General features: G+C 41.1%; 1 protein-coding gene across 6 annotated transcripts in view; it reads left to right on the top strand.

The window, feature by feature from the left end:
• The first annotated feature begins 374 nt into the window (after window positions 1-374).
• The window catches only part of LARP4 (La ribonucleoprotein 4), a 99,528-nt gene continuing 86,266 nt past the window's right edge, over window positions 375-13,636 (top strand). For 3 of the 6 annotated variants that reach the window (XM_066257867.1, XM_066257868.1, XM_066257866.1), the window contains exon 1: window positions 375-535. In XM_066257867.1, coding sequence (XP_066113964.1) covers window positions 518-535 — 18 coding nt within the window. In that variant the 5' untranslated portion in view covers window positions 375-517. Of the gene's footprint in view, window positions 536-666; window positions 754-1,416; window positions 1,578-13,636 lie in introns of those variants that run through there. The other 3 variants (XM_066257871.1, XM_066257870.1, XM_066257872.1) reach the window with 2 other exon arrangements.

Raw genomic sequence — 13,636 nt, 5'->3', positions numbered from 1 at the left:
TCTACTTTTTTCTGAGCCACCACCTTTTAGGCAGTGTTGGACGTTCCTTCAGAACACTTCGCACAAGCTCGGTTTTTTATCAGATCTAGAGTTTGAGTTGTGAAAACTGCGAAATTATGGCCGTGGTAGCTATCCGTTTCGCAACGGACGAAATGCAGTAAGATTTCACACAACCCTGTTACAGAGAATGGTGCCTTCCTCGATCGCTCCCTCCTCCCCTTACGACAGAGGATAGTACATTCCAAACTGCTGCGGGAAAAGATGCTTCAAAAGTTGAGCACACCGAGGATTTTCTCTTCTCCCGGAAGCAATTGTTCCTTAGAACCGGAAACTGTTGCTGGTTCAAGGGAGGTGGGACGGGCGGGTCAGGCCGCAGCGGCTGACGGCAGGGGAGGAGCCGGGTCCACTGCCGGGTGGAGGGGCCAGGCGAGTGTCCTTATCCTAGCGTGTGGGACTCGGGCCTATAAGCCAGTTGGAGAAGCAGCAGCGAGAACGATTGGGCCGAACGGGGAAAGACATGTTACTCTTCGTGGAGGTGAGTGGATTCGGTAATCTCGTCCTACTCTTAAGAGAGCAGGAATGTAGAGGCGCCGGCCGGTCCCACCGCCATGTGACTTTCCAGGCCGTACACGCCGCGGAACCGGCAATAGGCTGACACAGCACCTGGGCCGTGCAGGCCTGCGGCTCAACTTCTTGCGCTCTTACACTTTAGGAAGCGATGGGAGGTGGGGACCGGAGTAGGGAACATTGAAGGTGGGGAATCGAGTCTTGTCTGGTGTGGCGTGAGGAACAGGGGAAGGGGAAAGTGTCCCATATGGATCTTCTAAAAGAGGCAAACAGGCGCGGGGTGGGGGGCGGGGTGGGGGGACGGGGGGCGGAGTCTGAGGAGTTAAGGGTAATCAGGTGGGTGCGTTCTGGGGTTGAAGCGAGGTCTTGTGGGCCCCTCTGGGAGGGAGGCAAGCAACATGTGGGGCCGCAGAGGGAGGAAGGTGAAATTCGGTATGTGTGTTTGAAAAGAAAGTTAAATGCCTCTTTTTAGAAACTCCCACCAATTTTGTTTGGTCCGCGTTCCTAGGTCTCTGGAACGTTCTGTGAGTGGAAAGTGACTTAATGTGAACGGAGGAGAAGCCAGTAGGGTTTGGAAGCCTTGAAAGGCACCGCTTTGACCTTTTGTAAAAGTTACTCAAGCAGCGGCTCCGGGGTGAGAAAGCCCTTTGCAAGGAAAATTCCAAGAACGAGAGAAACCTAGTCCGGGGGAAAGCCTATTTTTTCATTGTTACTTAACAATATAAATACTTTAATTACTTGTAATTGGAACGTCTGCTGTTGGCCTATTTTAATATTAGGTAGTGGATACATGCCTTACACAAATATGAGGTTTAATTTCTCTTATTTCTGTCTTTCTCTTGTGTGCAGTGAGCATCAGCTGACTGCCTGGCTAAAGCTTTGAGTAGATTCCAGATCATACTGTTCTTGCATTGTGAAAACGTCAAACCAGCAAAGCGCAACTTCGCAACTTGGCACTTGTTAACTATGCCCATAAAAAGAATCTTTTCAATGAGGGAAGGAATTTACAGGTTGTATAATGGATCGGCCAGTCTATGACGAGTCTTTTTGGGGAAAGGGAGGGGATTTTATTCTTTAATATTCCGCGTAAAGAAAATACATGCACTCACTTTTGATCTAATCAGTGTCGCTGATAAATGTGAGATTTTTAAATTGGGTTTTAAATTGACACAGCTATTTTAGAGTATGTCAGACATTGATAATAAGCATTCATTGGGACATTCCAAGTAAATAACAAAAAGTTTTAAAATTGAACCCATTCTATTTACGGATTTTTATACTCGGTTTTCTTTGGGCAGAATAGGAAATCAGGTATGATTTTAAACAACGCCTGTTTGTGTCAGAATGTTTTGCGGTTTAAATGCTGCAGATGTAACTGTGTATATGTTTTGCCTGCAAGAGAAGGGCTGTGAAGTGTTATTTGTATCAACATAATTCCAAAATTAACTTTTGAGTTCCAAATTGATTCCTTTGGCTTTGTTAAAAATATGTACTTTAATAATAACTCCATTTATTGTCTAAGCTAGATCTTGTTAAAAAAAAAAGATGCACTGTTTTACAGGTGAAAATACTGAGATGTAGAGGTTAAATAACTTAGTAAAAATAAAGTAGTGAAAGTGAGATTTATTAGATACAGGTCATTCTGATTCCAAATCATGGTTCTCACTAAACTGTTAACATAAAATTAATGTTTCCATTAATTGTTTGCTTTGTGAATCAGTATGTGGTGTTACATTTTTCTCATAACGAGTTTTACTGAAAATTAACAATGTTGCTAAATACTTGGGATGAATATATAATAACAAAAACCCCACACTGGTCATTTCACATTTGTTAACTAATATTTGATACTTATAACCTCTTGGTATAGGAATTATTCTAAATAAGTAAACCCAAGCTCAGAAGTTTTTGTTTGTTTTTTTTAGGTGAGAGAGGGGAGATAGTGAGGCAGACTCCCACCTGTGCCCCAACTGGGATCCACCGGCAACTGGCAACCCATATCTGGGGCGGATGCTCAAATCAGCAGAGCTATCCTCAAACAAATCTGGCCATACTCAAACAAATTTAGCCACTGGCTGCGGGAGGAGAAGAGGGAGAGAAGGGGGAGAGGGAGGGGAGAGAAGTAGATGGTCATTTCTTCTGTGTGTCCTGATCGAGATTCGAACCTGGGATATCCATATGCCAGGCCATTGCTTTATCCACTGAGCCACTGGCCAGGGCAGTTCAGAAGTTTGATGTTTAAGATCATTCAGGTGTGAATAATGTGAGGACTAGAGTCTGAAGTCTGGCTTTTCTAGAACATAAATCTCTGTCTCTAAAACTTAGGTTTTTGCTCCTAAGCTAAGAGTTCTTTTTTTTTTTTTTTAATTTATTATTATTTTTTTAACAGAGACAGAGAGTCAGAGAGAGAGAGATAGACAGGGATGGAGAGATGAGAAGCATCAATCATTAGTTTTTTGTTGTGCATTGCGACACCTTAGTGTTCATTGATTGCCCTCTCATATATGCCTTGACCATGGACCTTCAGCAGACCGAGTAACCCCTTGCTTGAGCCAGCAACCTTGGGTCCAAGTTGGAGAGCTTTGGCTCAAACCAGATGAGCCCACGTTCAAGCTGGCGATCTCGGGGTCTCAAACCTGGGTCCTCGGCATCCCAGTCCGATGCTCAATCCACTGCGCCACCGCCTAGTCAGGCAAGCTAAGGGTTCTTGATCTGGTTCTTGAGATACTGTTGAGGAAGTTCATGAACTTGGTTGAGGGGAGAAAAAAAAATTGCCTGGCTCCTAATTGAAATCTACAAATGAAAATTTAAAATTTCAATGGATGTAACAAGAGAAATATTTTCAAATATTATTGCAGTTTTTACAGATCTTGAAGTATTGTTTTGCTCATACTCTTGTTATATGTAAAAAAAACTTAATATTTAACGCATTAGTAAAACATTTTTACTAAATTAGAATTTTAAAAGGACTTTGCTTACTAAAATATAATTGGTTTATTTTGTGATCCTAAGTAATACGTATGCTTAAAAACGTTATTCTGTGAGGTCTGTAGGTTAATTAGACTACTAAAGAGGTCTGTGGCACAGAAGAAGTTAAGAACCTCTTTGCTATATAAACCAAGTTGCATGTGGATCATCAGCTTTGGACTTCTCTCATCTGGGATCTATGAGTCCTCTGTAGTCGGGTTCAAAATCTTGAATGCATTTTTCTGGAGAGACTGCAGCTTACTAATTTATAACTGGAATCAGTGAAATAGATAATAGTGATAACAATAACAGTATAAAAATAGTGGTATGTACATATCTTATGCTTACTGTGTATCAGGCCTGTTAAATATTTATGCATATTTGCATTTATTCAAGCCTACTTATAAGGCAGGTAGAGTAATATCTCCATTTTAGAGATAAAGAAAATAAAGCATAGAGAATTTAAGAAACTTGCTCGATGTTATACAGCCAGTAAATGTTTAAGCTGCAATTAAAACACTACATTGCTTAGATTTTTATCCTTCAATAGAAATATACAGGCAGACAAGGAATCCTGTTTAAAGTAATACTTAGATGTCACATTTCTTTTTTTAAACTTGGTCTTGCAGACAAAGGGCTGTATTGACTTGAGTAGTTTATTATTCTTTTTCTCATGTCTTTTTGAAGGAGACAGGTACTGTGGCTCTCTGGGAAGAGGTAAAAATGTTTGGATATTTCACAAAATTGTCAAACGTGTCTCAACATAAATTGTTAGAACAAATTCTGTAAGTTTGAAACAGCTCTCTTCTTCTGGCTGCTTAGGAGTTATTTAAAATTTTGAGCAGCAAGGAGACAGTTTACAAATTTTTCATGTTTTTAATGGTTGCTAACATTTTATTTAGTTTTAGACCATTTCTCCTACCCCCCAATATTTTCAACCAGTCATGTCTAATCTAGTTGTTTGGCAGTGGTTGTGTTTCCTTTTTTTTTTTTTAAGTTGGGTTTCTATCTCTATTTGAGGTTTTCCCTGAAAATGAATACTTAAAGCCACTTATTTAGGAAGTGACTTTTATGTACCCATTTGATGCTTTAATAATTTACATAACTTAAAAAAAATTTTATTTTGACTTTTTAAAATTTTTACATCATTGTTGACATTTTTAAAATTGATTTTTAGAGAAACATTTCTAAGTTGTTTTACTTATTTATGCATTCACTGGTTGATTTTTTTTCTTTTTTAAGATTTTACTGATTTTGGAGAGAGAAAAAGAGAGAGAGAAGGGGAGGGGAGTGGAGGAGGGGGAAACTTATATGTGCCTTGACCAGGCAAGCCCAGGGTTTTAAATGGGCAACTTTAGCATTCCAGGTCAATGCCTTATCCACAGGCCAGCCCTCATTGGTTGATTCTTGTATGTGCCTTGACTGGGGATCGAACCGCACATCTTGGTGTATTAGGATGATTCTCTAACCAATTGAGTTATCTGACCAGTGCTAAAATTATTTTTTGTTTACTGATTTTAGAGAGAGGGGAGAGAGAGAGAATGGGAGGGGAGGAGCAGGAAGCATCAACTCATAGTAGTTGCTTATCATATGTGCCATGACCAGGCACGCCTGGGGTTTTGAACCTGCGGCCTCAGCATTCCAGGTTGATGCTTTATCCACCACCACAGGTCAGGCTGAGAATTATTTTAATTATGGTAAAATACACATAACAAAATATAAAAATATATCATTTTTACCATTTTAAGTGTACAGTTTATTGGTATTAAGTACATTTATGCAGAAGTGCAACCATCACTATTATTCATCTCCAGGACTCATATTACAATTCATAGTTGCTTTTATGTGCCTTGGCCAGGCAAGCCCAGGGTTTCGAATTGGCAACCTTAGTATTCCAGTTTGACACACATAAAAATAATTTATCTGGGCCCTGGCCAGGAAGCTCAGTTGGTTAGAGCATCATCCAGATTGTAAGTTTCATCCTCAGTCAGGGTACATTCAAGATTCAACCACCTGTATAATTATGTTAACCAGTGTCACCCCAACAAATTCAACTTAAAAAGGAATCAAAGAATGCATAAATAAGTGGAACAAATCAATATTTCTATTTCTCCTTTTCCCTGTCTCTAAAATCAATTAAAAAAAATTTTATCTGACTTCCAAAGTTTTCTGCTTTTTTAGGTGATAACATTTTATATTTTTGGTTGGCCTTGGAGTCTGTATTAGTGTGCCATGCACAGTACTCAGTTTTCCCCATTAGCTTAAATAATTTTTTTTCTTTTTTTCTTTTTTATTCATTTTTAGAGAGGAGAGAGAGAGGGGGAGAGAGAGACAGAGAGAGAGAGAAGGGGGGAGGAGCTGGAAGCATCAACTCCCATAAGTGCCTTGACCAGGCAAGCCCAGGGTTTCGAACCGGCGACCTCAGCATTTCCAGGTCGACGCGTTATCCACTGCGCCACCACAGGTCAGGCAATAATTGTTTTTATAAAGTTATTAGATATCACTGGCTGGAAGTGATTTTCTTAACCAAGTGACTTAGGAAAGAGAAAGTGCCTTAATGAATTGTGAAGTGATTGCCGAGAAGAATTATAAATAAATGAATAGCTGAGTGACTTGAACAATTTGATTTTGAAATATTTATTGCAACTTGATGCAGAATTTAAAAATGAATAAAACTTTCAAATATTTTTTTGATATAAGGAACTGAAAATGAAATGAAAATTATTTTTGAAGTGTGTAAAGTGGAATAAAGTGTTCAGAGGTGAACATAAAGATGTAAGAGAAGTACCTCATGGTGCTTCCAAGTACAGTATGAGAAAAAATGGTAACTAGAAAGAAATATTGTTAAACTATTTTGTATCCGTTTTGGTTTGTTCAAGCTATATGCCAACTTCATATTATTTTCTAGTATATATCAATAGAAGTGATCTTCAAAACTGGACAAGAAGATTTCAAATCTGTGATTTTGGTCTTTTACCTAGGAGCTTAAAAAAATATTTTGACCCTGCAGTTAGAAATGGAGTCTAAGTCTGTATTATATCAGAATGGAAAGTAGAGGAAATTGAGAAACTCTAATCTAGCTTTTTAAAATTTTAATTTAAAATCATAAAAAAATTCTTTTTATTTTTTTGACAGAGACAGTGAGAGAGTCAGAGAAAAGGACAGAAGGGACAGACAGGAAGGAGAGAGATGAGAAGCATTAATTCTTCGTTGTAACATCTTAGTTCATTGACTGCTTTCTCCTATGTGCCTTGATGTGTGTGGGGGGACTACAGCAGAGCAAGTGACTTTTTGCTCAAGCCAGTGACCTTGGGCTCAAGCCAGTGACCCTGCTCTCAAGCTGTATGAACCTATGCTTAAGCTGGCAACCTTAGGTTTCACACCTGTGTCTTCTGCGTCCCAGGTTGATGCTCTATCCACTATGCCACCACCTGGTCAGGCAAAATTTGTGCTTTCTATATTAAATATTTCTGGTAAATTTTTCAAAACTACATGATAGCAGCACTGGTAATTGCAACAACTACTGTGAGAAAGCACTGATTTAAGAGATGTGTGACTTTGCCCTGGCTGGGTAGCTCAGTTGGTTAGAGCATTCTCCCAATACATCAGGGTTGTGTGATCAACAAGAGTCAATCAATGAGTACATAACGAACAATAAATTGATTTTTTCTCTCTCTGTCTCTCTTCCTCTCCAAAAAATAAAAGGAATGCATATACCATATTTTCCCCTCCATAAGACGCACCTGACCATAAGATGCATCTAGGGTGGGTTTTTTTTTGTATTTTTCCGAAGTTGGAAACGGGGAGGCAGTCAAACAGACTCCCGCATGCACCCAACTGGGATCCACCCGGCATGCCTACCAGGGGGCGATGCTCTGCCCATCTGGGGCATTGCTCTGTTGCAACCAGAGCCATTCTAGCGCCTGAGGCAGAGGCCATAGAGCCATCCTCAGTGCCCGGGCCAACTTTGCTCCAGTGGAGCCTTGGCTGCGGGAGGGGAAGAGAGAGACAGAGGAAGGAGAGGGGGAAGGGTGGAGAAACAGATGGGTGCTTCTTCTGTGTGCCCTGGCCGGGAATCAGACCAGGGACTCCTGCATGCCAGGCCGACGCTCTACCACTGAGCCAACCGACCAGGGCCGCACCTAGGGTTTTAAGGAGAAAAATAAGAAAAAAAATATTTTGAACCAAATGGTGTGTTAAAATATTTAATAAAATATACCACAATAATATTTCACAATGTTGCCTGACCTGGGGTGGCGCAGTGGATAAAGCATCGACCTGGAACACTGAGTTCGCCGGTTCGAAACCCTGCACTTGTCTGGTCAAGGCACATATGGGAGTTGATGCTTCCTGCTCCTCCCCCCTTCTCTCTTTCTGTTTCTCTCTCACTCTCTTTCCTCTCTAAAATGAATAAATTTAAAAATAAATAAAACAAATATTTCAACAATGTAAACTCAATAGCAGTATTAACAATCATTAGCACTGTTATTAACAAATAAGAAGAGACTTTAATGTTCAAATACTCTTCTAGTTGTCTGGGAATCCCAGGAACTCATCATTGCTAATGTCAGAATTTAAGAAGCTCAGTTGCTCACAATCACTGGTATCACTTTCTTTGCTATTTTCATATATGATACCATTTTCAGTGCCATCTAAGGCATTGCTAATGCCACATTTTTTTTTAAAGACTTTATTCCATTTTTTTTTTTCAGGAGAGAGAAAGAGAGAAAGGAAAAGAGGGAGAGAGAGAGAGAGAGAGAGAGAGAAAGAGAGAAGGGGGAGGAGCAGGAAGCATCAACTCCTGTATGTGCCTTGACCAGGCAAGCCCAGGATTTGGAACCAGTGACCTCAGTGTTCCAGGTGGACGCTTTATCCCACTGTGCCACCACAGGTCAGGCAATACCACATTTTTTGAATGACTGTACCACAGTTTAATTCTTCACTGACTGCCATGGTGTTTTCACCCATTCACAAACTTGAGTGATAGTGGGTCTCTTCATTCGTCCAGTTGGTGTCAGATCATGATTACCAGCAGCCATCTATTTGTTTCACTCTTCTCACATAAAGACTTTAAATAGTTTGTTGATGGAAATGTCAAGAGGTTGCAACTGGCTGGTAAGACCCCCGGGAATTACAGCTAGTTGGGTCTTCACTTTAAATTGGTTTTTTTTTGTGGTTTTGCTAATATGTGCTTTAAACTGGGCAAGCACTAATAGGGCAGCAAGTGACTTCTGCACTTCACACAGAGCTCCAGCAGCTGCAGCGCAGCCCTCCATCACTGCAGCTTGCCTCTCACGTCTGCCCTTGATGAGCCAGATGAATGTGCCCACACGTCGCTTGCCTTCCCTCCTGCACTGCATGCAACTGTGGAAACTGGAACCAGGAGATCACTCAGCAGATGCTGGGGTTCCACACTCCGCTGTGGCGGGTATGATTACGCTCACGCTGGCGCTCATTCTACATATGTTTACTGGCGCAGCACCCTGCAGCGGCTTAAAAAAAATGAACATTCTCTCCATAAGACACACAGGCATTTTCCCCTCCCCTTTGGGGGGGGGAGTGCGTCTTACAGAGTGAAAGATACAGTGTGTGTGTGTGTGTGTGTGTGTGTATACACACATATTTATATATATAAAATAATAAATTGACATTTGATGTTTCTCCCCTTCTCTGTCCTTCCCCTTTCCTCTCTCAAATCAACTAAATTAGATGTGTGGATGGTGTTATATTGAGTTGTATACTTGAAACCTGTGTGGCAAGTCATGTCAACCCAATAAATTAAAAAATTTTTTTAAATCAGCAAAATAAATAAATTAAAAAAAAAGAGCAATGTGTCCCTGGCTGGATAGTTCAGTTAGAACATTCTCCTGAAGTGTAGAGGTTGTGTATCCAATAGTCCCATCAAGGCACATATGGGAGCAAGTTGATGTTCCTGTCTCTCTCTTCCTCTTTCTAAAATCAATAAAATAAATATTTTTAAAAGGAGAGAAATGTGTAATTTTTTGAATTCTAATTGCACCCTTGATACCAGTTTGCTCTGATTCCAGCAAACCAAACAGGGTAATTAGTTACCTTAGTAAAAAAAAAATTTTATAGTTTTAGTATAGTTTTTTTTAATTATTTGAGAGAGAGAGAACAACATCGATTTGTTGTTCCATTTATTTTTATGAATTCATTGGTTGTATGTGCCCTGACCAGGGTTGGAACCAGAGGTGGGATTCAGCTGGTTTGCACTGGTTTGGCAGAACCAATACCTACTTTTTTGTTGAGTTTGGCGAACTGTTTGTTAAAATGGCACTTGTAATCAGGGTTCTAAGTTGGGTGCTTGGGCAGCTGCCTAATGTGGAAATCACAATTTACATTCCTTACTCTTTTTTAATGTTCATCTGCGCAATGGTGTATTCTAAGCATTCATTTTATCCATAGGTGAAGAAAATTTGACAGAACTATACTTGTGATATTTATTTATTCATTTCATAAAACTCATTATACCTTTGATGAAATACTACATTTTAATTCCCTTGCGTTTGTTACTTCAGTAAACAGACATATAACGTAAAGAGAAAAATGCCAAACTACCAGGGGGTGACAACTTGTATTGTTTTTTTGTCAGGTATTATTTAATATTTTTTCTTTAATATTTTAAAACTCTTTTATAACAATCTAGTTTTGTGTGCCTCTTTTATCATTTTTATTTAAGTATTAAATGCATAAACTAATAAAGTATCTTTTGGTATATCATTTTTTTATATTAAAACAGTCATTAGGGCAGAGAACCGGTTGTTAAATTATTTGAATCCCACCAGTAGGTGGAACATGCAGCCTTGGCGTGTGGGGACTACGGTCTAACCAACAGCTACGTGACCAGGGAAGAGTATAGTTTTAATTTGACAAATAAAACTTTTAAGACAAGAATGAAGAATCCAGTAGGGTAAAATACAGATTCATTTACATGCAAGATTTAAAGGAATACAAATGATAAAATAGGCACTTTATATTTGCTCTATTGGGAAAAAAATGGTTTTTTTTCCTGTCATATAAGTGTTAAGTAAATGCAAGAAAATGCAAGAGAAGAAACTTCAATATCACATACTCATGTTTTCTCCCTTGTCTGTTGCCTTGTCAGACCATTTAAACCAATCTTTGGTTCAGAAAATTTCTCTGAATTTATATATTACTGGCTCTAAATTAAAAACAGGAGTACATTAGATGAATATTGCTAGGAGTAGAGTATGAACTGTAGGCATAAAGCCAAATTTAAATATGAGTTAAGGTTAGCCTGACCAGGTGGTGATGCAGTGGATAGAGTGTTGGACTGGAGCGTGGAGGACCTAGGTTCCAAACCCCAAGGTTGCCGGCTTGAGTGTGGGCTCATCTGGTTTGAGTGCGGGCTCACCAACTTGAGCGTGGGGTTACTGGCTTGGGTGTTGGATCATAGGCATGGCCCTATGGTTGCTGGTTTGAAGCCCAAGGTCGCTGGCTTGAGCAAGGTGTCACTCGCTCTGCTGTAGCCCCCCCCCCCATATCAAGACAAATGCTAGAAAGCAGTCAATGAACAGCTAAGGAGACTAAGGGAGCCGCAGCAAAGAATTGATGCTTCTCATCTTTCTTCCTGTCCATCCCTATCTGTCCCTCTCTGTCTCTGTCACACAAAAAAAGATGAGTTAAGTTTAGTTTGGTTTGTATGTTATTGAGAAAAGCATTTTCTGTGTCAGGGCAGAAAAGTCAGGAGTAATCAGGGTTGTATTACTACATAGTTTGCTAGTATTTCATTCCACTAAATACTCCAAACTTCAAAAAGTAGGGTTACCATACCTCCTGTTTTTTTCTTAGACAGTCATAGGGTACACCTGTTCTCTGGAACAGATGTCTTGCCTGTTTTATTCTCAAAAATGTCCTTGTATGTATGATAATTTTTCAGAGGTGATCAGAGATTCACTGTGTGTTTATTGACAGTTTTTTCCCTATCAACAGAGTAACAGTGTACATAAGTTGATACTAAAATATTTGTTGAACTGGCTATGGGAAATGTAGATCTTTAGGATTTACAAAAATTTGCAAGTGAGCATTTCCTTTGGCTGTTAGGTGATGACATGTATTGCTTAGAAATAGAAGAAACTTGCCCTGGCTGGTTGGCTCAGCGGTAGAGCGTCGGCCTGGCATGCGGGGGACCCGGGTTCGATTCCGACCAGGGCACATAGGAGAGGCGCCCATTTGCTTCTCCACCCCCCCTCCTTCCTCTTTGTCTCTCTCTTCCCCTCCCGCAGCCAAGGCTCCATTGGAGCAAAGATGTCCCGGGCGCCGGGGATGGCTCCTTGGCCTCTGCCCCAGGCGCTAGAGTGGCTCTGGTCGCGGCAGAGCGACGCCCCCTGGTGGGTGTGCCGGGTGGATCCCAGTTGGCGCATGCGGGAGTCTGTCTGACTGTCTCTCCCCGTTTCCAGCTTCAGGGGAAAAAAAAAAGAAAGAAATAAAAAAGAAATAGAAGAAACTCAAGACTCTTTGTTTTTAGTAGGTATTGCAGATATCTTTCCAGTTTATTGTTACCCTTTAGATTTATTTTGTGATTTTCCCCCATACATACATTTTTAATTTTTATGTACTCGGGCTTACCAGTCACTTTTTTTTGTTCTTTTTGCAGCATTTTGGTTTATATCCTTTGGAATGCTTTTTTTCATTCCCAGAATATAAATACATTTGTCTAAGCTTTTTTTCCTAGAACTTCCTTGTTTTCATGTCTTTGCTCTGTTTGGAATTTGCCTTTTTTTTCTTTAATATTCAGTGAGAGGAGGGGAGGCAGAGAGACAGACTTCCACAAGCACCCCAACTGACCAGGGACTGGCAAGCCCACTAAAAGGCAATGCTCTGCCTATCTGGGGCATTGCTCTGTTGCTCAGCAACCAAGCTCTTCTTAGCACCTGAGATGGAGGCCATAGAGCCATCCTCAGTGCCCAGGGTCAGCTTGTTCTGATTGAGCTATGGCTACAGGAAGGGAAGAGAGGAAGAGAGAGAAGGGGGGAGGTAGAGAAGCAGATGGGCACTTCTCCATGTTCCCTGACCAGGAATCGAACCCCAGACATCCACATGCCGGGCCGACACTCTACTACTGAGCCAATCAGCCAGGGCCTAATTTGCCTTTATTTTATAAAGTTAATGTGTTTAAAATTCCCATTACAAAACCCATATGAAATATATTTTGTAATACTGTTTATATTTTTTCCTATTAAAATGAAATAAAAGTAGAATAAAAAAAAGAAAAGAGGTTAATCTGTTAATGTAATGGACTGACAATTTGATTATTTTTGTGGTGATTTGAGAATATCTGTGCTTGCTGTGCATATGTTGGCAGGTGGTTTCAACAGGCACTTGGACAATTTACATCTGAAGATTTTTTGGTGGGGGGAGGGGAAGGGAGAGAAATGAGAAACATCAACTGATAGTTGCGTCACTTAGTTGTTCATTAATTGCTTCTCATATGCGCCTTGATCAGGGGGATTCGGCCAAGCTGATGCCCCTTGCTCAAGCCAGTATCCTTGGGCTTAAGGCAGCGACCACAAGGTTATTTCAATGATCCCATGCTCAAGCTAGTGAGCCTGGGCTCAAGCCAGATGAGCCCTTGCTCAAGCCAGCAGCCTTAGGGTTTCAAACCTGGGAGCTCAGCATTCCAGGTCGTCACTTTATCCAGTGCCACCACCTGGTCAGGCCCTAAGAGAGAGAGAGAGAGATTTTTTTTTTTTTTTTGTATTTTTCTGAAGCTGGAAACGGTGAGAGACAGTCAGAGAGACTCCCGCATGCGCCCAACCAGGATCCACCCGGCACGCCCACCAGGGGGCGATGCTCTGCCCCTCCGGGACGTCTCTCTGCTGTGACCAGAGCCACTCTAGCCCCTGGGGCAGAGGCCAAGGAGCCATCCCCAGCGCCTGGGCCATCTTTGCTCCAGTGGAGCTTCGGCTGCGGGAGGGGAAGAGAGAGACAGAGAGGAAGGAGGGGGGAGGGGTGGAGAAGCAGGATGGGTGCTTCTCCTGTGTGCCCTGGCCGGGAATCACACCCGGGACCTCTGCACGCCAGGCTGACGCTCTACCACTGAGCCAACCGGCCAGGGCCC

This window comes from Saccopteryx bilineata, chromosome 2 (assembly GCF_036850765.1).
Source record: "Saccopteryx bilineata isolate mSacBil1 chromosome 2, mSacBil1_pri_phased_curated, whole genome shotgun sequence".
Lineage (NCBI taxonomy): Eukaryota > Metazoa > Chordata > Mammalia > Chiroptera > Emballonuridae > Saccopteryx > Saccopteryx bilineata.
This window is presented reverse-complemented; position numbering and strand designations above follow the sequence as displayed.